Source organism: Hippoglossus stenolepis, chromosome 7 (genome assembly GCF_022539355.2).
Source record: "Hippoglossus stenolepis isolate QCI-W04-F060 chromosome 7, HSTE1.2, whole genome shotgun sequence".
Classification (NCBI taxonomy): domain Eukaryota; kingdom Metazoa; phylum Chordata; class Actinopteri; order Pleuronectiformes; family Pleuronectidae; genus Hippoglossus; species Hippoglossus stenolepis.
In genome coordinates this window covers 24829695-24853954 of record NC_061489.1, presented here as the reverse complement: position 1 = coordinate 24853954, position 24260 = coordinate 24829695, and the positions used below count along the sequence as shown (strand labels likewise).

At 42.9% G+C, this 24260-nt stretch overlaps 1 protein-coding gene across 1 annotated transcript in view; it reads left to right on the top strand.

Moving 5' to 3' along the window:
• Positions 1-14393: 14393 nt before the first annotated feature.
• The window catches only part of ankrd50 (ankyrin repeat domain 50), a 37385-nt gene continuing 27518 nt past the window's right edge, over positions 14394-24260 (top strand). The window contains exons 1-2 of the mRNA XM_035160821.2: positions 14394-14637; positions 15965-17109. Coding sequence (XP_035016712.1) covers positions 16598-17109 — 512 coding nt within the window. The 5' untranslated portion in view covers positions 14394-14637; positions 15965-16597. The remainder of the gene's footprint in view (positions 14638-15964; positions 17110-24260) is intronic.

The window sequence follows — 24260 nt, the reverse complement described above, 5'->3', positions numbered from 1 at the left end:
AATTCAAACGAAGCCTCGCGTTGGACTGAACATGTTTATTATCGGCCTGTGCAGGTGCAGACGGGAGTATTTTCTCCATTGATGCTTGTGCACACACACACACACACACACACACACACACACACACACACACACACACACACACACACACACACACACACACACACACACACACACACACACTCAAACACTCCATAGCGTGCATTTAATTATTTGTAAAGTGCACTCAATATAAAGAAAATAAAGGCATATATATGTCTATACACGCAGTATATGAACTTAATCTACGAAGCTCTGTAGCGGACATCTTTCAAAGAGACCATATAAAAGCCTGAAACGTCCTTATTCTGGTTTAACTCGTGGCCAAAAAGCCTCCATCGTTCAAATTCATAGCTCTCTTGGCATTTCCTCACTTCCTCACTTCTTCCACTGTTCAACACTAGCACCGGCTCGGCCATCTGCGAGCGCTCGTCACTTCAGCTCCAGCTTTTTCTGTCCTCCAACAAAGAGTTTAGCTTTTTCTACAATTCCACCGGAGGCCATCTTTATATAAGACGTGTCTCTGTGCCACTGTGTGTCCACCGCCCGGCGTGTCGGTGGCGAGAGCCGCTGCCCCGGAGCAAATAAACAAGCGACAGAAAAAGCCACCCTGCAGATTCCCTGTTTCTCTCAACACAGCATTGTTGTGTCAGGCCGTGCACAAAGAGAAGGCCTTGTTTAAAACCCAGATGGTGAAATGTAAATGACTGTTGAACACGATGATACTTCAGACAATACAGAGAGAACCACCCTCACGCTGATATCACTTTTTCTCTCTGCTGGATATCAAGTATCTATTAAACAACATGTAATATGTAGTTTCTTTAAATAAATATACATAGATGATGTAGCAGCTGGATGTTATTATCACTGCCTAGAATCTAAGTGCCTTATCATTGGTATCTTATTTTATCACAGACATCAGATGACTCCAGGACCTTTTAAAGCAGAAGTTAGGTTTGGGAGCAGAAGGGAGTTTCAGAGGAGACAGATGTTTGTTCATTATTTAATTATTTTTTATTCCCAACCTCCTTAAAAAGCTTTTAAAATCTGTTACAGCTCAACACAGACTCTGAGACCTCCTCATTTCAGCGTTAAGGAAGAGAGTGAGGAAGAGAGTGAGGAAGAGAGTGAGATTGATCTCACTTCTCCAGCTGTGTCTACATGTTGCATGTTTACATCATCACGTAAATGGAATATAATGGTTTAGTTCTCTCTCTCTGAGCCCTAATGGCCACGTCTTTACATTAGTGGTTGAAGCGTTGAGCTGATGCTCTCGTGTTATTTACGACGGGTGTATAACAGCAGCATCATCTTTTCCCACGATTACAGTAAACGATCTGTGAAACTCTGCAGTTATCTCTGCTATATTTCATATTACAACGCACAGTGTTTTAAAAGATGCAGAATGATCTCATGTGGAAGAGAAGTGCTGGGAAAGAAAAGGATTTTTGATTGATTTTCATTTCACATTTCATCTCTTACACTCATTTTTAGAGTGTGTGGGACTTTATTAGAGACTAAGTGTTAGAGTCATCATATAACGTAGAACATTTAAAATCTGTTAGACTTTATTCATAGCTAGATATTCTGTTAAAACCCTTATTGTTGTGTTTCTGAGGAGTTGATCCAAAGAAAACTAAAGAAAACACAAGAAAAGAATGTGACTGAGGTTTAAATTGGAGACTTTAAGTTGAATTAAACAGATTATGTTTTTCAATGGTTTTCCGGTATAAAGACAACCTTGACTAATCCAACCTTATGTTACTTTACTGTATGAGACGTTTCCCTACAGAGGATTCAAACCACTTTTCCTTTAACTCTACAAGTCAACTCCTCCTGCAGAGCGCTGGTCATTAAGTCAACAAATGAGTCCAAGTGGAAGCGAGAGAGAGAGAGAGAGAGAGAAGAAAGGTAAAGAGTGCAGCGACCTCTGACCCCCCAGTGAACACATGAGTGAGTGTTGGTGTGACCGTGTGTGACAGCGAGGGGGTTAACCAAAGAATGCATGAAGTCCGCTGGTACCTCGGGATAATTGAGCCATTTGTTGCAAGGTCACTGCAGAGCAAACCCTCCACCGCAGAAAAAAAAAATAAAAAACCTTATCAGCAGCCTTGACCAGAGCGACAGAGTCAGGTTCTATTCAACAGACCTGCTGCGGTGGTTTCTACATCTCCGTCAGCGATGCAGAGCTGTGGTGCATACATCATTTATTCATTTCTACCTGTGTGTTAAATCGCTTGTTTTGTGCTGGTGTCTATTAAATGAATGCTGCGTTGTATGTTTTTACCCCCCTTTGTCCTAGGTCCACACACAACAACAGGAACATGTCCAAACCATTCAGGCAACTGGTGGCCTCTGGGTAGTGCACAGGAGGGAGGATGACGTACAAGTGTTTTTGTCTTCAGCCCTTATCAATAACTAAAATCTCTTTTGTCTAAGTTGACGTCAGTGTCTTCTACTTGTACGGCTCCTGTTTGAGATATTTCTGTTCTTCCATTTCTACGTCTGATGCGTGTTAGAAAACTAGATTTTCCAGAAATCTTCCTGTGGTGTTCTCACATGGATTTACTCAGACATCGAACTGGACAAGGGCCAGAAAATGTGCGGATCAAATGATTTAAGGTGTTTGCGTTCTCTCGTGCAGCGTTTCCGGGAAATTACAGGAAACTGTCTGGAAAGCAGCTTTACTCATAATATCGATGCATCTGCTTTAGTCGCTTCTTTCAACAGCCCGACAAGGTACAACAATCTTACACAATTGTCTAGTTCATACAAGAAACGGGCTCATTTAGGTATCTTACGTAAATTACATATTTGTCATTAAAACATAGTTCTTCTAAAACCCTGCTCCCACACCTCCACCCAGTGTGGTTGAAACCAGTTTAGCAGTTTTTGCGTGATCCTGCCAACAAACAGACAAAAACAAAACTCAGGAAAACAGCTCTGTTGGTTACATGACACTTGAAAGGTAAAAATTTAGATTTTCAGTATCCCACTGAGTTAAAATCTGGTTAAAAACGTGCTGATCTCCTCTGATTCAGAGATTTCCCTGACCAGTCTTTGTGCTTTCGCTCAGCCAGACCCTCCTTGTCCGAAGAGGAAGTGAAACCTCGCTCTAATTGACTTTATGGCCACCGCAAACACAAATTGCAGCTGGAGCTGAGTGTGTGTCCTTTAAACAACCGGCATCGTGGTCGTAAAAGTGCAGAGCCGAGCTCCTCTCCAAACACAGGAGGAAATGTTGAGTGGTGGTCGACAAACACCAGAAACAGGCAACAAACAAAAAGGAAAATCTTTCCTTTAATTTCACAGAATCACATTTAACGACTTTTTTTTTTTTTATCCACAAAGCATCATGAGCAGCCAAATTGGGTCTTTGAGGTTTGTGTTGTAGAGCAGAAAACTGGCTTTTATAGGAAAAGTCTGTATCTGTTTGTAATTACACATAAAACGACCCGTCCACGGATTCTGTTCATTTTGATGGAAAATAAAACAGGGGAAAAAACGCAGCAATGTTTATTTCATTTGTATTCATTCTTTTTTCATCATATATTTTATGGTTTCTATAAACTGCTCTGACATTGGAAATCTATTCCATATTTGCAAAAAATAACATTTTCGCAAGAATTATCCCTTACCGCAAATATGACTATTAAGTGCACGATACAAGTCTAATAATGCTAAACGTTATGCACGACGTTAGATATTAATAAAATGGAGTCTTCCGTCCGAGCTCTGCGTTAATTTCGTCCGTATTTGTGCACGTCTTCTGAGCATTTACGGATTATACGTAGATGCAGTACCACTGGAAAACCTGGAGGGGGCAGTGTAGCCTGTTGTTCAACCGAGACGATTAAAGAACACAAGAAAGAAATGTCAACAATGGTGTCACTTTGAGGAGAGACTTTGCGAGTTTGTGAGTTTGACGCACAGAATCACAACCTCCGTCACCGCCATGTTTGTCATCATCAGAAACTCTCGACGCTGCACTGCCCCCTAGTGGATGTGTTGCTTAACAGCCACGCCAACAAAAAACGATGCACGGAACCACGAGGGCACTGATGGTTACGATATTCAAAGTGGACGTTTTCCTTTTCCTTTGCCAAGGCAGAATAAACACAGGTTCCTTTGCTCTTGCGAGGCCTAAAGGAAACATAATGACCTGTGTCCATGAAAGAACCTTCTGTGTCCGTGTCGTGTCGTCGCACCGCACAAACAAGGAAAGCTGCCATTTCCATTTCACACGGTTTAACGGGTCGAACCTCCGGGCAAAAAAAAAGCGTTTGGAATAAAAACCAGCTCCTGACACTGCAGCTATAGGAACTGAGAGAAGAAGAGAAAAACGAACGATGCCTGCGACGTGTTCTGTGCTGGTTATGCAACTGAAACACAACAGGGTGATATTTTTAAACTCGATCCTGTTCCCGAGGAGTAAAGCGTCGTACACCTCGCTCACCTCCGTCGTCTCCTGCAGACGATTTGTCATTAATGATGCACCGGCTCTATTAACTTGTTTTACAGTGTTGACAGTTTGATTTTGTGCGTCCCAGATTTTCCCGGAGATGACATGTAACCGTGCGACTGTTGGTTTAGAATGAATAATTCACAGGGGTCATGAATTTACAATGAAAACTTGGTGTCGGATTGGAGAATGGAATCTGTCGTTATCCTGCAGCACACGAGCTGCGTGGAATAATCTGGTTTTGGTGCAACACACGGATGAGGCAAAGAATTACAGATTCCTTATTGAAATAATCAAATTATTTATTCCAACTTCACTTTTTGGTAGCAGAGGTTATTTTAGTATTTAGCAGCTTGAACCTATTTGTGACTTTACAGTTCAGCCATTAGAATATTAGAAATTAAGTAGCTTAGTAGGAGGATAGGAAATAAATAGAAAAACATATTAACACAGTTTTTCAGTGATCTTGTCACATGATTTTAACTTAAAAGCTGATTTCAGACATGAAATTTGCCTGTATTGTATAAATTCTGCTTTGGAGATGTTCGCATTTGCATCACATCAACACCGGCGTCGTCTTTTATCGCCAAAAGCTCTTGAACCTCGTGTTTTCAGGTTTAATTCTTCGTGTTTCTTCCGCATCTTTGGCTCCTTCTTTTTAATCCTTAAGATATTTTCATTCTTACAGTCTTGCGTCTGTCACGTGTTAAAAAACGTAATCAACTCACTCACTGCGAATTTCCCTGATTCTCTCACACTTTGTCATAGGGACATCATCGCGTTCCCAGATATATCACTCCTGTATTTTTGAGACTACGATCTTTTAATAACCAAAAAGTGCAAAAATAAACCCCAAATTTTCATTATCCTTTGAGGAAATATCTTTTTTAACCTCGGAAACAACAACAGTGTCTCTTACGGCCTTGAAGACTGATGAGCAACGACATGATGAACGATGACACCTGCAGGGAAACCGGTAGTTAAGGGATGTCAATGACGGAGGAGGAAGAGGGAGAACCTTTTCCTTTAATGCACTGCACACATTAGCTTGGGTGTTATGCTGTGTGTGCACAGACACACACACACACACACACACACACACACACACACAGACTCTCTCCAGGGACATAAATATTTCAGAGAGTTGTTGTTAGTTCCAGTCTGCTGAGCTGGACGAGCCCAAAGCAAAAGGAGCAAGTACCAGTTTGTAGAGAGGAGGGACACGAGTTCATGACCCGTACCGACGATTTCAAATGGATAAAAGCAACGTGGCTGAATGATTCTGTTGTCTGCAGCATCTCGAGGAAGAGCCCAGCCTTTAATGGTGAAACATTAATATAAAGTTAAGAGGCGCAGCTTTCTTTAATACTTTTTTCTTTTTCTCTCTTCGGCGCCGACACTGAATCGACTGAGATCTGCTTGGGTTTGACCTCTGGCTCTCATCAAATCAATTAGTCTCATGAAGACGCCAGATGCAGAGTCCAAGCGTCTCCATTGATCTATTTCCAAAATATCTGAAAGATGAATATAGGAACTGTTTGATCCAGTCTCTGTAAAAACAACAAAAACATGCTCATTTAATCCTGTTTGTTCAAATCTTAAAACGTGGAGCTAAGCCAGTGAGCTGAGATGAGTCCCTCGTAAACAGGATGTTACATCTCAAAGGTTTTATCTATAACACATCTGGATCCTGCGACTTCTCTTCTCCCGATGCAATTTTATTTTATTTTGTACACGAGGTTACAAGAAAAGAACAAACTGGATCGTTTGTTGATGCCTCATGAAACAACTTCTGTATTTTCTGTTTAACTTTATATTTAAAAGTTCTCTAATTAATGTTTACAAAGTTTTCTTTGACACAACAGATGAAATTATTTTGTGAAAATTGAAAGTAAAGGTGTCGCTCAACTCTGCAGTTTCCCTTCGGCTACTTAGGTAGGAATAATAACGTAATAGTAACATTCTTAGTAATTTAGTTCATTCTTCTGTTTTTCTGTCTGTAACTTTCATATTTTAGTTCACTCACTTTAGTGGTAATTCCCATTTACAGCTTTTTCCGCGGCCTCCAAGTCCGATCCGACCCAAACTACTGTCACTTTTATCAAAGAAAAGATCCAAACATCCAACACCGACCTCCTCTCTCCTCCATTAGCCTCAGATTTGTTTCACTTTGACCTTTGACTTCCATCAAATCAATTATCATCTCTGCCCTCGTGAAGTATTTTGATTCAAAACAGCTTCGGTAGAGAATCATTTAAAAAAGATAATCAACATTTCAACCCCGAACATCTTGCCAAGTCATTCAGGCTCAAAGAAAATCAGTTCTGCCACCGTGTTGAAAGTGAGTGACATCTAATTTGTCTCAGAATTCATTTCAAAGAGTCGAGCGTTGACGTGCACAATTAAAAATAACACACACAATAATTTAACTGCAGCGGAACCATGCATAAGACATATTTAGGATTTTAGCAGTCGGCAGAAGATTGATGAACGTGAGATGAATGTTTCTGAAGAGCAATCCGTCATCTTCTCAACAAATTATCGTACACTAATTGGAAAAGATTCAAACACAAAAAAAAAAAACACAACATTGTAATTTCTTATCCGTTTAGCAGACATGTCATGTTTCCCCACTAAGATAAATTCCCAAACTTCCTGACATATTTATCACCACATCCCTCTGATCTGAGCGAAGCTGTGCCGCGGAACACAACATCATTTTCTACTTTCAGACGCCGTGCAGGCCCGGTAGCCTCGGAACTGCCAAGTGCGCTCCCTCATTTTCCGAGGGGTCAATCATCGGCATCACGCAGTTTGCCTGTCAACTATTTGTGTGTGAGCCTGAGGAAAGTGAGCAGGGACGACTTGACGAATCTGACAGGGGGGGAATAAAGAAAAATATGAAAATCTGTATTTACTTCAAAAGGCTCTGGGCTCTAACCGTCGTCGTAGACAGACAATATTTTATAAGAGCCGACATGAGCGGGTGGAGAGAAAACAAGAGCGGATGTTTTCTATGATCGAGCCGTCATTTGTAAAACTGAACGAGGGAAAACACCTTCGTCTGAACGTTACCGCTTCAATAACGCACTAAATTACTGCAGTGACTTTTGTATTTCAATGTTCACATAGTTTGTGATCTTTCGATTAAAGTGCAAACAAACACATTTACTTCAGACGACGAATTACAATAAACCCCAATGACGCCGATCAACTTGCTTCAACTTCCACTGTCTTGAGCAAAAAAAGGACTAAGACAAAGCAAGAATCAAGAAGAAATAAGGTCAAACACTAAGAATGATAGATTTCTTTACTTATATTATATTATTTTGGTTACACAGAAAACTGATTTTGATTCGAGACTTGAAGTTGAAATTGGTTGCCGGATGAAATTCAAAAAAACTGAGGTGAACACTCACGAATGAAGTCTGTGCCGCCACGAATCACTTGAATGAAATATGACTTTTATAAATAAATGGATGGATGCAGGAATCAGCCCTGACTGCTACCGAGGTGCAGATTTAACCAGTTTTGGGTTTCAGCTTCACCCAAAGTAACACAGAACCTGATCATGCATCTGAATTACTCTGCACTTTTTGTGACGCGGCAGCAGTCGCACATACATCCTCGTCTTCCACACACGAGGGACACACAATGAGAAACTGCTGGAGTGCCGGCGTGGCCCCGTCCTGTGATTGTAAATTAGCGCTTACAGGCCCGGAGCTTCGGGTTCCTCGATTGGCAATTATGTTTTCCTCAGCTTCTGTTCCTCGGCCGAGCGAAGTGCTGCCGCTGCTCCAGTTATCACGGTCCGAATCCTCATTGTTCATTATTGCTCCCGCATTATCATTCCGGGAGGTGAAATATCGACTTCGCTCGTCGTTGCGTTGAAGTCGTTCTCATAAATGTGACGTCGTATTTGTTCTGCAGGGACGTGAGCGGACATTTTGAGAGGCGGCGGCTGAATTTAAAGAAAAGGGCCCCTCCCCAACTCATTGTCAGTGTGCTGCATCAAATGAAAAGTCACGTCAGGACACACACACTCATCTCTCTTATGTATGCACACACACACACACACACACACACACACACACACACACACACACACACACACACACACACACACACACATTTACTCGTCCTTATGTGACCCCATATATGGTTTGTTATTTGGATTTGTATTTGTTGAACAGATCAGAGCAGGAAAAGCACAGCAAAGATAAATAACATTATTTTTGAACTGAATCCCATTTGTGTGATTCAACTGGACCGAGGTTAAATAAAGATTGAAAGTCTCTTGAATGATTCTTATTTTCATGGTACTTGGTCAAATTAAACTTCATCCTGAAGCGGTTATTTTAGATTGTTTTAATAGTCTGAGACGAGTACTTTGTTATTTTAAAATAATACTTATCTTTAAATATTTTATTATTACTTGTAAATTATAATTTTGACAGTTTTAGACCACATTTATTTTATTTATGCAATGTTCTCACGTGGCTGCTTCTGTTTCGACAACATAAAAACTTGTTCTTCTTTTGTTGGGTGAAAAAAGAGACTTCAGGGGAAAAGGGTATTCAAACTATCAAACTGTATTAATGATAGAACAGTGTCTACTTTAATTTGTCAGTGTCATTATGTTCTCTCCGACTTCTAACTTCTTGTCTCTATCATCTCAGGCACGTTGTTCAGACGCTTTGAAAAAATATAAAAACCCAAATAACGGAAAACTTTCCCCAAACTCTCAGTGAACGTTACTAAGATTCCACCTCAAACATTTCAAAAACAACAACCACACAACACAAACACAAATAGAACCGCCACAGTGCCTTGAATACACTATAAAACTGCTAAATGTCAACCAATTAATTAAAGCCCCCTTCAGTTTCGGTCTCAGTCTCAGTCAAACATGCAAAACAACCACATTTACTGCCGTCCGGACTCGTTACTCGGCTGTGGAGCCGGCAGCCAAACATCCAAACAGCAGAAGAGAAACAAAAGGACTGAAGACGTGAACCCGTCCAACTCAATCTAACAAAGCAAAGCTACTGTTCTTCCGGCCAAAAACACGAATCTGCAGCCGTGCGTCATCGCACTCGCCGTCTCCAGGTGGAGAATATTTATGAATATTCGAGGGAATAATCACGTGGACTCCTGCTGGTTCATCCTCCTGGGGACTATGACTTGAATCGGTCGGTATTTAGTCGGCACAGCGTCGAGAGAAATTGCTGTAATTATGTGAATTTGTGGCGAGTGGACATACACATCAAACCCAATGTGAAAACAGAGGAGTAAACAACAACAATGTGTTTTTCTATGGGGACGAGTGAGCTTGTAACTTGGCTCCTGCGACAATGTATATTAGCATGCTAACAGATGCTAACATGCGACAATGTTAACATGTTGAAGTTTAGCGTGTTATGTTGTGTGCACCTTTAAATTTCTACACTTTGATACTTTTACATTTGCACATTTCTCTGTACGTTTGTATTTAAACGTTTTCTTTATTGATTTCTCTGATCGTTTTATATGGTTTTTCTAAATGTCCGAGGCCCATCGCTAATGTGTGTGTTTTCTCCAGTACAACGATGAGTCTGAATATATATTTTCTTTAATGTCGCTAACTGTACTTGTTCATTAACGTGAATATGTGGTGATGTAACATTTTGTCCCTGTCGCCAACACTAATGTCATAAGAAGTTTTAATAATGAGTCTCTGTAGTAGAACTGTACTTGATTGACAGGGAGGCCGGTGCTGCTAATTACTGTTTCTGCTGTGATTCTGCAGTTTTTGTTCCTGAAAGGAGGTGGGTGGAAAACACGGACTGTAGTAAAGTGTGTATATTGCAGCTCACGACTTCTACAAAGTGTGGAGGAAATAGCGTTTGAATAAGTGATCTTTGATTTTGTAAGCACATATTAAAGTTGCTTATTAGCTGTTACTGTTAATCAAACAAATACCTTAATTAAGAACCACTTAATTACCTGGACTAGAGGTGAACTACCGGCCCCCGGTCACTTCATCTCCCTCCCGCCTTCCTCTTGCTTATTTGCCGAGGAGCAGGTATTTGCAGATGAAGTAAGCATCGTGTAAGGTCAGTCAGTGCTTGTGATTAGTTTGGAGAGCGGCTCAATACATGGATTTGTTTATCTCTTTGGCTGCATCCACAGGGGGCAGCTCCACACCCCCCCGCTCTGCATGGTAACACCAACACAGTCGATCACGCCTCAGCCACAACACAAACGAAAACAAACACCAACGTCTGCATGTTTTCCAGGAATCTAGAAACCACACAAAAGCACAATAGCACGAGTCCCTGGCGCGATATTTATTGTTTTAAAAGCTCAGTGGGGAATCAATCATTACAGGATTGACAGACGACAGCTGGTAATTATTTATGAAGGGAAATGTTTGGTTTTTCTCCCCAATTTGCCGGCGTCCTACTGTTGTAATAGTTTCTTTTTCTTTTTACAACACGGCGAGGATCTGAATTGACTGCGTAGTTTTGCTGTTTGATAAATCTAACAACAAATATTCCAACAGGGACTCACTAGTGTGTGTGTGTTTATGGGACTTTGAAATTCATTTTTACTTCCCATTATATTACTGTTGGGTTTAAAGTTTCTCTGCGATGTCGAAGCCTTTAAGACACAATACGGTCGTATAGGGGTTGTATCAACATCTCCACAACATGGGAACTGTGAATTTTAAGGGTCAAGTGAGAGTATGAAGATGAACCATCTATTGATCTATCCATCCATTATACATACCGCTTAAACTTTGAGGGTTTGCGGGGGGAGCTGAGATTGGGCGACCTGTCCAAGAGGCGGATTGCAGTTCCAACATAAAGAGACAAACAACCATTCAGACCTGGAGAAAACCCACACAGACACAAGGAGAACAATCAAACGCCACAGACACCGACCGGGAGCCGTCAGCCTTCATGCTGTAAGGCGGCAGTTCCAACCACAGCAACACTGCGCCGCCTGTATGAAGATGACGCTGCAGGGAACTGTTCTAGTGACGTATTCAGCAGATTTATCCGTGAGCCCTGTGAGGAACGTTGTCCCCCTTTCATTGAAATGTGCACCATGTGAGCTGATAATGAATCCAACAAGCTCCTAAAGTTAAAACAAGCCAGAGTCAAACATACTAAACACTTTCATGTTGCAAACTTATGTGCAACTATTTCTGAAGCAGTAAACTTTTTGCTTTTTTCCAAGTTGCCAACTCAGCTTTTGGTCATAATAAACAACTGCTCCTGGGTTTGAGTCTGCATTTTCAATATCGCTCCACCGAGAGTGAAATGGTACCGGAGCCGTGGACGGCACCGTCCTTCCGACCCACCGCGCTGGTTGCGTAAGTCGCAGTCACACTTCTCACTGAGTCACTTCCACAGTCGCCTCGTCGATCACTGTCGCCTCAGTTCTCAGTCAGAACATGTGCTCGCTCATGGAGTCAAGCTGCAGTTTGTTGGTTTATCCGCCTGTCAAGATTTTAAATTGAGTTTTTGAAGAGTTTTGCATGGGCAGCTGTGCTCTGATGCTTTCTCTCTGTCTTTCTGTCTCTGAGAATTTAGTAAAGTTTCTCTTGTACTTTGCAAGTGTATCAACTAGCTGTCTCCCACCAGAAGTATCTGAGACCTGCACCCATTGGACGGCACTAGCTGTCAATCACATGGTATCCATGAGTACGTACGAGTGAATTCATGTACGACACATTAGTACTTATACCCATAACAACATTATTACATGAATACTTAATAATCTCTGGTTTGACTCCCACCGTTTTGATCTAAACTACAAGTTTCCTGATTGAATCTTTCACGTTAGGACGTTATCGTGTTGCGACTAAATCTGTCATGAACCACCGCCATCTCCGTGTTAGCCTCTGGGACATGAAGTCAAAGTAAACGTTTAATACATTTCCCCCAAAGATGGCTTCTGTCATTCTACATCGTTCTTGCCACTTTAATGTAGATTCAAGTGTTTGTGTTTCTGTTAAATTTGGTTTGAAATAGTTATGAAACATCATGATTGACACATGAGACTGACCAGCGATTGGTCACGCGTGTGAGTGGGCAGAACCTCGATACCTCAGGTCCACTCCATGGTCACTGCTGCTCAGACTCTGACTCCAAACGAGGCCAAAAGAGCAGGAGCGGTGGCACCGATATCCAGGACAGTTCCACTTAATTTTGGGATTAAGATGAGATGTCGTCCATCTTTATTTACAGTCAAAGGATGACACACACACACACACGTAAACAAAACCAGTCATGCAGTCGTCACTGGTTGTTTTCATGCGAGCGGAGGCAGCATCAGCTGATAACAAACCGTCAGCTGTTACATCGCACTGCAGCGAGCCCTTAAAAGAAAAGGTCCCTGAAGGAATTCCTCAGGGGGCGTTAAATACGTTCCAACATCAGCACCCTCCAGTTAAAACATCACAGACATGACAGCCCCATGTGCATCCCTGCTGGAGGGAGGAGAGACAGAAACATTCACAAACTGCGGTATTTTAATTTAAAATGTAAGAAAATATGTTTTTCTGCAGCTGCGGCTGAAGCACAAATGTTGTTTAGCTGCAGGGGCGAGTGTTATCGCTGCAGCATAATCTGAGTAATAAAAACGGACCTGACAGGGCCAGCAACAAGCATGTTTTTATTTGTTTATTTATTTATTTCCTGATTATATTTCCTCTGTCAAAATAAATCCGCGCCGTGGACTTTACTCACAGAGATTTGCAAATAAAAAAACACCTCCTGAAATTAGAGCGGAAAGTAAAAACCTAATTCCAGAACCACACACCTGCCTGCTGCTCACTGACATCGACAACATCTGGCGCGTCAGCTGTGAGGTTGAAAAACACATCTCAGATAACATCTGGACCTCGGGAAGCAACAGCGAAGTGATGTTTTCATTTCAGATTAATACGGCGTGCGGTTATTTTCCAGTGGATCCATAAATAAACGCAAATAACTGAGTGTAGATTGTGTATTTGTATAAATATTAAGGGATGCGAGACCAGTGCCAGTTTTTCGATGCTGCGTTTAATGATTTATTTGATTATTAATAGTCATTGAGAGTGTGGAGGGACAAGGACAGAAGAAAAAGAGTCAAGATTTAGAGTTTTGAGACTAATACCATATTTCTATCGTAATCCACTCGGTATCAATGCAGCTCTCCGGGGAGGCGGGGCACTTGCAGAATGTTAAAAAACAAACATTAAAGTTTGTTGATATATTTATACTGTACGTTTTGTCTGGGGAAAATAAAACCATCTTTCACATGTTATTTTTGGTTATAAACACAACTAAAGATTAAAGTATTTCACGTGGAATTGAACTTTGGACTTTCCTCTCTTTTTTTTTAAATAACAAGATTCAATTGGAAAATACAGTCTTAGTCACAGGTGTTCATTTTGGATAATGAATCAAATCAAATCTCATATTTATACATCATATATAATATTTTCTTATCATATAATGTATATCATATAATATATCATATCTAATAAGTAATACAATATCTTATATCATATATTATACATCATATAACATGTAAAATATATCATTTATCTTAACATCTCGTATATCATATATCATATTATGTATATCCTATCTCATATCATATATGTCCATGTATGTCCACATTTTCCCTAATCAGTTTGTAAATAAAACTTTTTTTAAACTTGTTTGTATAATTTGTCTTTTCTTTATTTACATGTTTACGAAATAAATAAATCGTATATATATATATATTATAACTAATGGCCACAAGGAGTTAGAACTCCAACTCCCATAAGGCGTTGCGCGGCTGAATGCTGTGTGTGTGTGTGTGGAGAGAGATGCGGAGTGTGTTGGAGGCGGAGTGTGTTTGTGTGTGTGTGTGTGTGTGTGTGTGTGTGCAGCAGGAGGAGCCGCCGACACAAACCAGTGATTCAAAGGGAAGACGTCGCTCTCTCGCTGGGTTCGGAGCCTTGAATCGCAGCGGAGCAAACCACCGGTTCATCTGCGGGGCTTTTTTTTTTACACATTCAACGTGGACTCGAACCACCGACACTGCACCAGCGAGCGGCAGCGGCGGCACGGACCTGCAGGAAGCCGCCCAGCGAGCGGAGCCGCGAGGAGGTGAGAGGAGAACCCGAGAGGAGAACCCGAGAGAGACGTTTCAAACTGGGGCGACAACACTGGAGCGGGCGGCGCGATTGAAGTTTACGGAGCAGTTGTGTTACAATGTAGCGACGCGGCTCGGTTCCGTTTGATCTCCGGCGGCTTCTCCCCCGGAACACTGCTCGTGAACACGGTTGCGCGTTTTATTTGTAAAGCTCCCCCCATAGGTGCGAATTGTTTCCCCATGTGAAATGGGTGAGGTTAGTCCGCTCATACAAAAGACTTGCCTTCTCAGTCAACTGGAGACACACACACGCACACGCACAGACACACACACACACACTGTATATTTACATCCATGCACGTTCTATTCTGCAGAGTTGTGTTGTTTTGTAGACAGGTGGGTGCAGATCTATAGAAGCTCGTGTTATTTGGCAGCATTACAAACTACCCAGCAAGACTGATGACTGTGCGTGCGTGCGTGCGCGCGTGTGTGTGTGCGTGTGTCTGGGCTGTGGCATATTTGCATTTTGCTCCAGAAGCAGCAGGAGACAGTGATGAAGGGGCCACAATGAAAACTGCATTTCTTCATAGAAGAGCCGTAAATCAGATTCGAAGGAGCCTGCATGTGACTCCCAGTAAAGATCCCCAGTCCTGATCACCGAGCATCACGTGTCTCCCTCTGGTGAACTCCTGCCACCTTGTTAAAGGGTTTGTTAAAAACCCCCGTTTCAGAGGTGGGGTCACCTTCCACTTCCACTTCCACCCATGTGAGCGAGCGACCCCTGTGAGTGCAGGAAAAGAGGGACCCCCCCCTCTCTCTCTCTCTTCCTCTCATTTGGACTTTCTTTTTTCTCGTTTCCCTGCTGGAGTTCAGGACGGATGTGCACTGTTTGGGATTTAAAGCCACATAGGAAGGAAGGTGGTGGTGGGGGGGATCAGTGGATAGACTGAGAGAAACTGGACGAACCCTTTGCCAAGAGTTTAGTTGCAGTGGCGGCTGTCGGCCCTGTTTTGGGTTGTGGAGGATAAAAGAGCAGCGAAAAAATCCCCTCGCCCACCGTCGGGTCGCTGCAGGAGAAGCGTTAACCCTTCTCTGCAGTTTGTGCATCACAATAACTCACGTCAGCGGGCTGCAGCTTACACAGGGATTTGTTTTTTAAAGGCTTACTAATGTCTCCTCGTGTGGTTGTTCAGTGTTTTCTGGTTCAAGACAATGTCAATCGTGCATTAACAAACATCCCGTGGACTAATTGAAGCTGCGGTTTGTGCATTAGCATTAAGCCCAAACTTGCATTTTGAGTTGTGTCCCCGTTAAGCCTTTGTTTCTGTCTCTGTTTTCCAGGGGAAGAGCCAGGCCGAGCATGTTATTGGAGAAAATGACTCTGCACTGGCAGTCGTCTTTCGTGCTCGTGTAATGGAAACACGCTCCGGTCGCCCTCGGTAGCATCTGAAATGCATCAGCGGAAATATATCAGCAACTCCCATGGCTAATTGTATCAAGCGGTGGTGGCTGGAGTTTGCCAGCGGATGCACTCAAGAGCCGGGTGCCCTGCCATGCCCAGCGCCATGCTAAGGCAACACGCTCATAATAACAAGGAGCACTCGGTTCAACCAGTGGGAAAGCTGTGGAAAAAGTTGGTGGAAAATCTATGGTTTGAGCCTCAATTTTGATTTCCTCTTTATTTTTATTTTTTTAAATTTGACCTAGATATTCCTCCGCTGCTTTCACCGCCATCTGCTGCAGCTCGCCTCCTTTTTCTCTTCTCTCCCTCGAGTTGCACTCACTCTGGCTCCTTCGCGTTGAAAAACCAAGGACGGTAAAGTGCAACCTGCTTTCTGAGAGGAAACGTTTTCAGCCCGCAAAATGGATTTCCGAATTTACAGCTGGCCCTCGTTGGAGTTGAAAATGTGAGGGGCGGAATGAAGGGACCCCTATGAAGTGGAGGAATAGCTGGAACAGCAGCACAAGATCACAATGGCCCAAACCAGTTTGCTGCAGGGGAAGCGCTTTTACTGCCGGGAGTGGGTCTTCCACAAGATCCAGCATTGCCTCCAGGAGAAAACCAACAACCTCAGTGGAGTGACCAGCACTCCCAGCAAGCAGCAGCAGCAGCCGCCGGCGCCCAGCGGGGGTGCGTCCACTCCCGGTAGCCTCACAGCGGGATCTGCAAAGTCAGGTAGCTCCTGGGGGGTGTTGCTGGTGGGAGGGCCGGGCAGCGGGAAGACGGCGCTGTGCACGGAGCTGTTGTGGCCCACGTCTGCGCAGGGAAGCCACCGCGGCCTGCACCAGCAAAGTCTGGCGTACCACTTCTGCCGGGCGGACGACTCGGACACGCTGTGCGTCGGCGGTTTCGTCCGCGGCCTGGTGGGTCAGATCTGCCGCAGCGGGCAGCTGCAGGGATACGAGGAGAAGGTGCGTGACCCGGCGGTGCAGAGCTGTCTGCAGCCTGGAGAGTGTGAGAGGAACCCCACCGAGGCTTTCAAGAGGTGAGGACACCATCACACTGCTCGTCCTCTTTACCCTCCTCTTCCTGTTTACCTTCCTCTTCCTCTCTACCTTCTTCTTAACCTTCCTCTTCCTATTTACCCTCCTCATCCTCTTTATCCTCCTCTTCCACTCTACCTTCCTCTTCCTCTATGCCTCCCTCTTCCTCTTTACCTTCGTCTTCCTCTTGACCTTTCATATACACTTTACATTCCTCTTCATCCACCTCCTCCCCTTTTGTCTTTCTCTTTACTCTCCTCTTCCTCTTTACCCTTCTTCTTCCTCCTCACCCTCCTTTTACTCTACACCTTCCTCGTCCTCCTTGTTGGAGGAGGAAGAAGTCATCTCTGAAGTTATTGCTGACAATTAGTGGATTGACAGGAAAGGGATTCGGCAATGATCAGTTATCAATCCACAAAATGCGTCAATGTGCAGTTTCCTGCTCCCTCGCTGTCTGGATTAGCTAAATGCTAAATGCTCTGTATTGATATAGATCTTTTCTCGTCTTGATGACACTCGAAGCTCTTTACAGAACAGTTTTACATTCACACACAGTCATACACTGCATCTATGTGCAGCACTTTTCTCTATGAGAACTCAGCAGATCTTGTGTCTTAAATCTAACATTTTACGTTATTAACTTCATTCTTCACTATTTTATAACATTTTATAGCGATTAAAAGATTTCATCTGCAGCAGGAGATGAAATCATCCGGTTTGTTCATATATTTGCTCTGTGGGACTCGTTTTAAAGAATGAAATGTTGCAGCTCCTCTCAGGCAGTTGGTGATTGACTCTGTCAGTTCCAGGTATTGTTGGAAATCCAAGAATTTGCTTTGGCCTGAAATGTAAAATGCAAAGCCAGCCCCTCCCCCTCTCTCTTCCCTCTCCACCTCCTGACCCCGATGCACCCCCTCCCCTGTTTTTTTTTTTTTTTTTACTGCCGCTCACACTCAGCACATAGCTCCGCCTCAGCAGCCTCTCCACTCATTTGATGTCATGGTTTTGTTGGTTTTCCCCCCTGGTGGGACATGCTGGGTGGGACTGTCCCTCCCTGGGTCCCTGATTCATGAAAGGTCAGATATTTTTAAGTCACTGCCGAGCTCAGGTGGCGGAGGACTCGTGGGTGAGCAGCGTTGAACCTCGACCGACTCACCGGTTGACTTGAGTCGCCGGGTTGACCTGAACGAGGATGTGAAACTGAAGTACAGTCGGCCTGCGGACTTCCAGCGCCGTGCCCGGGCATGTAACGTGATCGAGACTGTTATTGTAGACGCAGGCTTAAAGGGGCGCTGCACGTGAGCTTGTGTGTGTGCATGTGGGTTAGTTGCACGACTTGTCTTCACAGTTTAGGTCAGGCAGTCTGTGCAACACAGGCTGGAATGCAGCACTGAACACACACACACACTCACTAACACACACACACACACACACTCACGTTTCTTGTCTGGCCATCTGGTGACGCTTATTGCACCATCTCCACATCACACACCGGGCGGGGAGGAGGAGCAGAAGTAGGTCAAACGTTCAGCAAGGTAAATCATTTTTTTTAAATGCTCACCAGAGTCAACAGCTCAACCTGCGCTCCTCTTTTCTTTTTCTTTTTTTCCGAAACACACTTGTTCTCAAGGAAGTGAGCGCTCCTCTTGTCATCTGCTGGTAATCACGCGGCCGGCACCGGCGACTCTGACTTCAGTTTGACCCTCTCAGATAAAAGGCAGGTTATCGTGGGGACATAAACAATCGAGCGGGCCCCAGCGGAGTCGGACTTCTCACTTCAGCTCTGCTCTGTGTCACGCTGCATGTCAGCGGGTCCGTCCGCCTGAGACGGTCGCATGAGCTCGACGCTGCCTCGCGAAGGAAAAGACTCCGTTGCATTCGTCCCCTCGGGCCATGAATTTGTCGGCAACAAAGACGGCGTGCTTATCACCGCCGGCCTGTTTTGTTTGCGAGGCACAAAAGCAGTTGTGCAAATGCCTTATCGCCATCTCAGGTGTAAAAGCATCCCAGGCACTGTTGTACACTGATAATCTTAACGGCTCCCCTGCCGTTCTAGATGCTATCTGGTTTCAGGAAGTCGAGATTGTCGACTGTATCTGGCAGTGACTTAAGAAAAATGAAAAGATATAGATGCATGTAAAAGTTTCGCTATTATTCGAACACTAATTTATATCAAGGATAAAGATTCAAAGAGGGCTGCATGCTTTATTTTGATTGGACAGACTGTACTTGATAGTTAAACAAGTTTAATTTACTTAAAGCAACACTACGCAACTTTGTACAGCGCCCTCTGCTGCCACACGTGGTGATTAATTCACTCCTTGTCCCGGCAATTAGTTTAAGTTTAAGGGCTGTGTTCGAAATCACCCAATCCCTAACCCCCACTTTACTAACCAGTGTCTTCTATGTAGAGGACTATAAAGTGAGCTCATTGGCTAAAGAACAAAAACGCCTTCAGACACGTCTCGGCGCATTTTCTCTCTGCAGGTAATTACGTCATTGTCGCAGGATTTAAACGAACAACAACAACAACGATATTTCCCGCCCGAAGATCTGCAGTAGCTTTTAAATGTTTATTTTACACTTTTAGGTAAAAAAATGTTGAATGAATGTGTTTAAATGTAGAAATACACTTGTTTGTCTCAGTTTGTGCTGTGATGAGCTGATCTGCTCGTATTTACCTTTATAAGACGGGTCGGTCTGTTCCTGCTGCTCTCTCTCCTCTCGTCTCTCTGCCGCGGGCACAATGCATGATGGGATATGCTGCTCGGTTAGTGACCATCGGTTGTGCTTTTCATGATGCATTGTGGGAAACAGTGAGTGCGCTATATATGGCACACAAAATTAAATCCAACATTCGTACAGCACTGCAAAATGGCAAACTCACTATGGACACAGCCCATAATTGTGTTTAGAGGAGCTCTGACTGTGGATATTACCCATGATCCCCGGCTTCCTGAACCAGAAGAGCTGCCGCTGTAACAAACACACAAAACCTTGTTCACAATTATTCAGATAAACACAGGTTTTTTCATGACTTCTAAGACTTTTTGACTCACCGACTGTACTCGCATGCTATTTTAAAGTCTTTCTGACACAGATGTTTTAATCCCCCCCACCCCCGAAAAAACCCAGCCCTCTTCCAGCTGTGATTTGAAAGGTTAGCTGGTGGCTGAATGCATGAGGCCCTGCCAAATTCTTTAGCCTGGTCAAAGACAAACAGCTCTGTTTGTTGATAGTAATCAGTCGTGTGTTAATGCATTGAAACTGGTTCAGACACGGGGTTTTACGTCCACGCTGTGCAGCCTGATCGTTGCCTTTTCCCGTGTGTACGTCTGCAGCCAGAGATAACCAGACTGTCTACACTTTAAATCTGAGTCTATAAATCCCCTCACACTTGTTTGCACGTTTTATTGCTGCATTTGTTTTACCTCAGTTCTGTGGTTTTATTACCGCGTAGCATTGTAGATGAAAACAGCCAAACGATATGAAATCTAACATCAGAAGTCGTCAGCAAAAGTGTAAATGTTAGTAAAAGTACTTATTAAAAGACAGATGTACTCAGTGCTGTAGTTTAGTAGCTTGAGTAAGTTACTTGATTTTAATTATTTAATAGTTTGTGTGGTTAAAAATGCAACATATTTTACAGCTTATCACAAGTTATCTGCACAATCTGGATTTGTAAACATCAAAAAGTTATATAGTAGTGTCAGTAGTAGCACTAGTATCTGTAGTAGTAATGTAGTAACTTTAAATAGTGTAGTACATCAATGATATAATGTAGTACAATATTATAACAATCTCTCTGAACTTCTATTAAATCCTCTTTATTGTCCAACAGTCACATTCTAATTTATTTAAGTGTAAAATATTTAAAGTTCAACTCATGAAATCAGCATTCGTAGTGTGAGCAGAACTTTATATTTGGAAACGTGGTTGTTGGGCTGAGCTGTGAAATATAATAATTTATTGGTTTTCAGCAGAATCATATTTTAGGGGAAATTATAATATTTTATTATTCTACAAAATGTTATTCTTCAAAAGAGGAATTTCTCTGCACATGCAGAATTTGACGTACTGTAATAAATCTCGACGCAACACATTTCTTTTATCATTTTATGGAACACATCAACATCTGAAACTGTACTTATCCCGATATTGATATCTGTCATTTATCACCGAGCCTTCACCGAGCTGCCTTTCCGTTTCATCTACCACTAAAAGTCATGTGATGCATTAGTCGGACAGATTCCTGCCAGCAAAGGTCATGAGCCCCGGTTCTGCTGATAAAAGCCAGTTTCACCTTTCAGTTTGACTTTCTTCTGCCGTGGCGTAGCAGGAACTGACGTCTTGTTCAAACGATGAACGTGGTGCATCGCCTCGCCTGCTCAGACGGGTCAAACTCATTGCCGTCGCTGCTATCTCGCAGTGTTGGTACTTGGAGGGCATCGTCAAGGATTTTATTTCCAGACAAAGCACATTCCTCTGTGTCATTAGCCTTATCAAAGGCCACTGCCGTGTTGTGACTGGACCCAGAATGAATTTGTGAGTTTTAAAACGAGCAGTCAGCCGCCTGTCGTCCAACGTGCTTTACTTTCTCCCTTTAGGACAAAGGGGGGAGCTTCAAATAGGTGGAATTAACTCAGTCATGTGGGTCAAACTAAAGGCTACAGGGTTTTCTTTTTTTTTGCTGATGGGACAAAGCTGCCTTTTAGTGTAGGTGTGACTTTTTGTGGATGTGCTGTCGGGCTGTTCGCCACCGAGCAGCACGAGACAAGTTTCTATTTCTTCTGTAAAGGGCACAGGCTTCACATATGATGAATGACCGTGGCTTGAATTTGAAAAGTTCCTCGGCAGTGGTTTTATTCCCTCAGTGAGCACGAGGGAGAATATGATCCTGATATTTTTATACAAGATGATTAAAAATGCAAATTTCCCGGCAGCCACATCGAGCGTTTCTTTAGGTTTGTTCGTCACTTTGTTCCAAACTACTGTTGATAATTCAGATACATAATCAAAGCAAATTAGATCTTTTCTCGTTTTAATAATGATAAATTAATTTATATAGCACCTTTGTTTAAACTCCAAACAGTTAAAAGTAAATGACGCCTCTGTGAACATAAATATCAGCTTCTTTTAAGTTCTCGGCTCACAGCAAACTTTTGAAAAAACACTGTTTGATAAGTGACTTCCAGTTGTTTTCATTGCTGTTTGTCTTTTAGCAGGATTGCACCAAAATCTACTGAACCGATTTTTTTTTTGTGGGAACTCAGTGGAAGATTTGGAACAGAGGCCCCAGAATGAACGCATCAGTTTTTCAATCACTTTCTTCAACATAGCATTTTTTTGGGACATTTGCACTGAATTTCCAGGGGAATCATTTTGCATCTTGATGAAAAAAAGGGACATTTATGTGACTGATATCTGAGTTTGTGCCATTCGGTGCAGCTTGATTAAATTTAATGATACTGTTGGGTCTTGGTTTGAGTTACATTCTATTTTGCTCTCGTAATGTAGGAAACTGTGAGGTGTGGAGATATAAATATAACGAAGATGTTTACAGCGGTGACGTGACGTCCTGTGGTCTAATGTTGACCTAAGTGAGAGAAACCCTGTAATAACGTGACGTAAGTGAAAGCAGTTCTTTCACCAACGTGCCTGTTGTTCTCGTTTGGACACATTTCAGTCTGAAGTGAAACCAACCACGACATGATTTTATATGATGATGACGGAGCTCTGTAGTTTCTCCGCCCCCCCCCTCATCTCATTGTGTTGACTTTTTAACTGTTGCACGTTGGGCGGCTCTTCTTATTGGGGTTAAGAGACGCTAAATGAAAGCGGCCCCGGTGCCTTTTCATGTGGTGCACGGCTGTGGAAAAACCTGCAGCCGATTAGGGCCACATTTTACCGAAAGCAAAAAAAAAAACAAAGACTCAGCGTGACGCATCAACTCCAGTTGAGCAGATGAGGAGAAACAGCGGCGCTGGTGCGACTGCAACGATGACTCAGCAATCTGAGGTCAGCCTCTGTCTCCACACCACTGGCGGCTCCTGTGTGTGTGTGTGTGTGTGTGTGTGTGTGTGTGTGTTTGTGTGGATGTGCCGACGTGCCTGTGTGGGCATATATAACTCATTCATATTATTTCTATCGCACTCAATAAATGTACTCGTAAACTGTGATGCTCACGCTCGTATATCGGCTCATAAAGAAAGAATTAAACTTAAGATTCATTCACGAGGATAAAGAACAGTTGCATCTTTATTTCCAAACAAAAGTTTAGTCTTTTTAAACATGGAGCATCTCAAAAATTTGCATTATATGTTCCCAGAGTCAAAGGTCAAGTGTTCACGTTGCTCATGTTGTCCAACCAACAGCCCATAACCCGAAGATACTCGGTTCACACAGAAATAAAGTAGATAAAAGCAGCAAATCCAAATGTTTTGGAAGCTTTGAACAGTGAATGCTGAGGATGTTTGCTTCAGTGATTTCCTTCATGGTTAAAGCCCCCGACAACCGTCTCATCAATATTAAATATTCATCAACAAACAAGCAGCTTATCTGCGTCATCAGCGCAGTGAAGCTGTGGTTTCATCAGATCCCATCGTCCATGTCGGCAGCACAAGTAAATAAACTTCACTACCGCCGACGCTTCTGAATTCTGATTGGTGGATGTAAATATGCAGCGTCACCATTTTCCAACTGGGTTTGCCGATTTCAAACCAGTGAGAAAACCAAACGAAAGTAGTCGGACACTCTGAGCGCTTCCCTCTGCCAAAGCTGATTAGCCACTTTATCGCCATATTTCACGTACACGTATTGAGTTTGTATATTTATACATTTGCTATATACAATGCTCATATTAAACGCAGGTATATAGTTGAAAGGAATATTTGTTACCGTACAAAATCCAGATATTAGCAGTCTACACACAAAGCAAAAACCTCGTAATGTTAAAGAAAGAGGACAAACAAACAGACTACATGTCCCACAATGCATTTCACCTCCAGGGAATCACAATGTATTTGATTTGTCACACTTCTTGAAAACAGTGACATCATATAAAAGATATGTGCCAACGTCTCATCTAGAGGAAAAGGAGCAGAAGTCCCACCCCGTCTGAAAAGTTTAAACGCCTTTTGTTGCATCAGGTCCT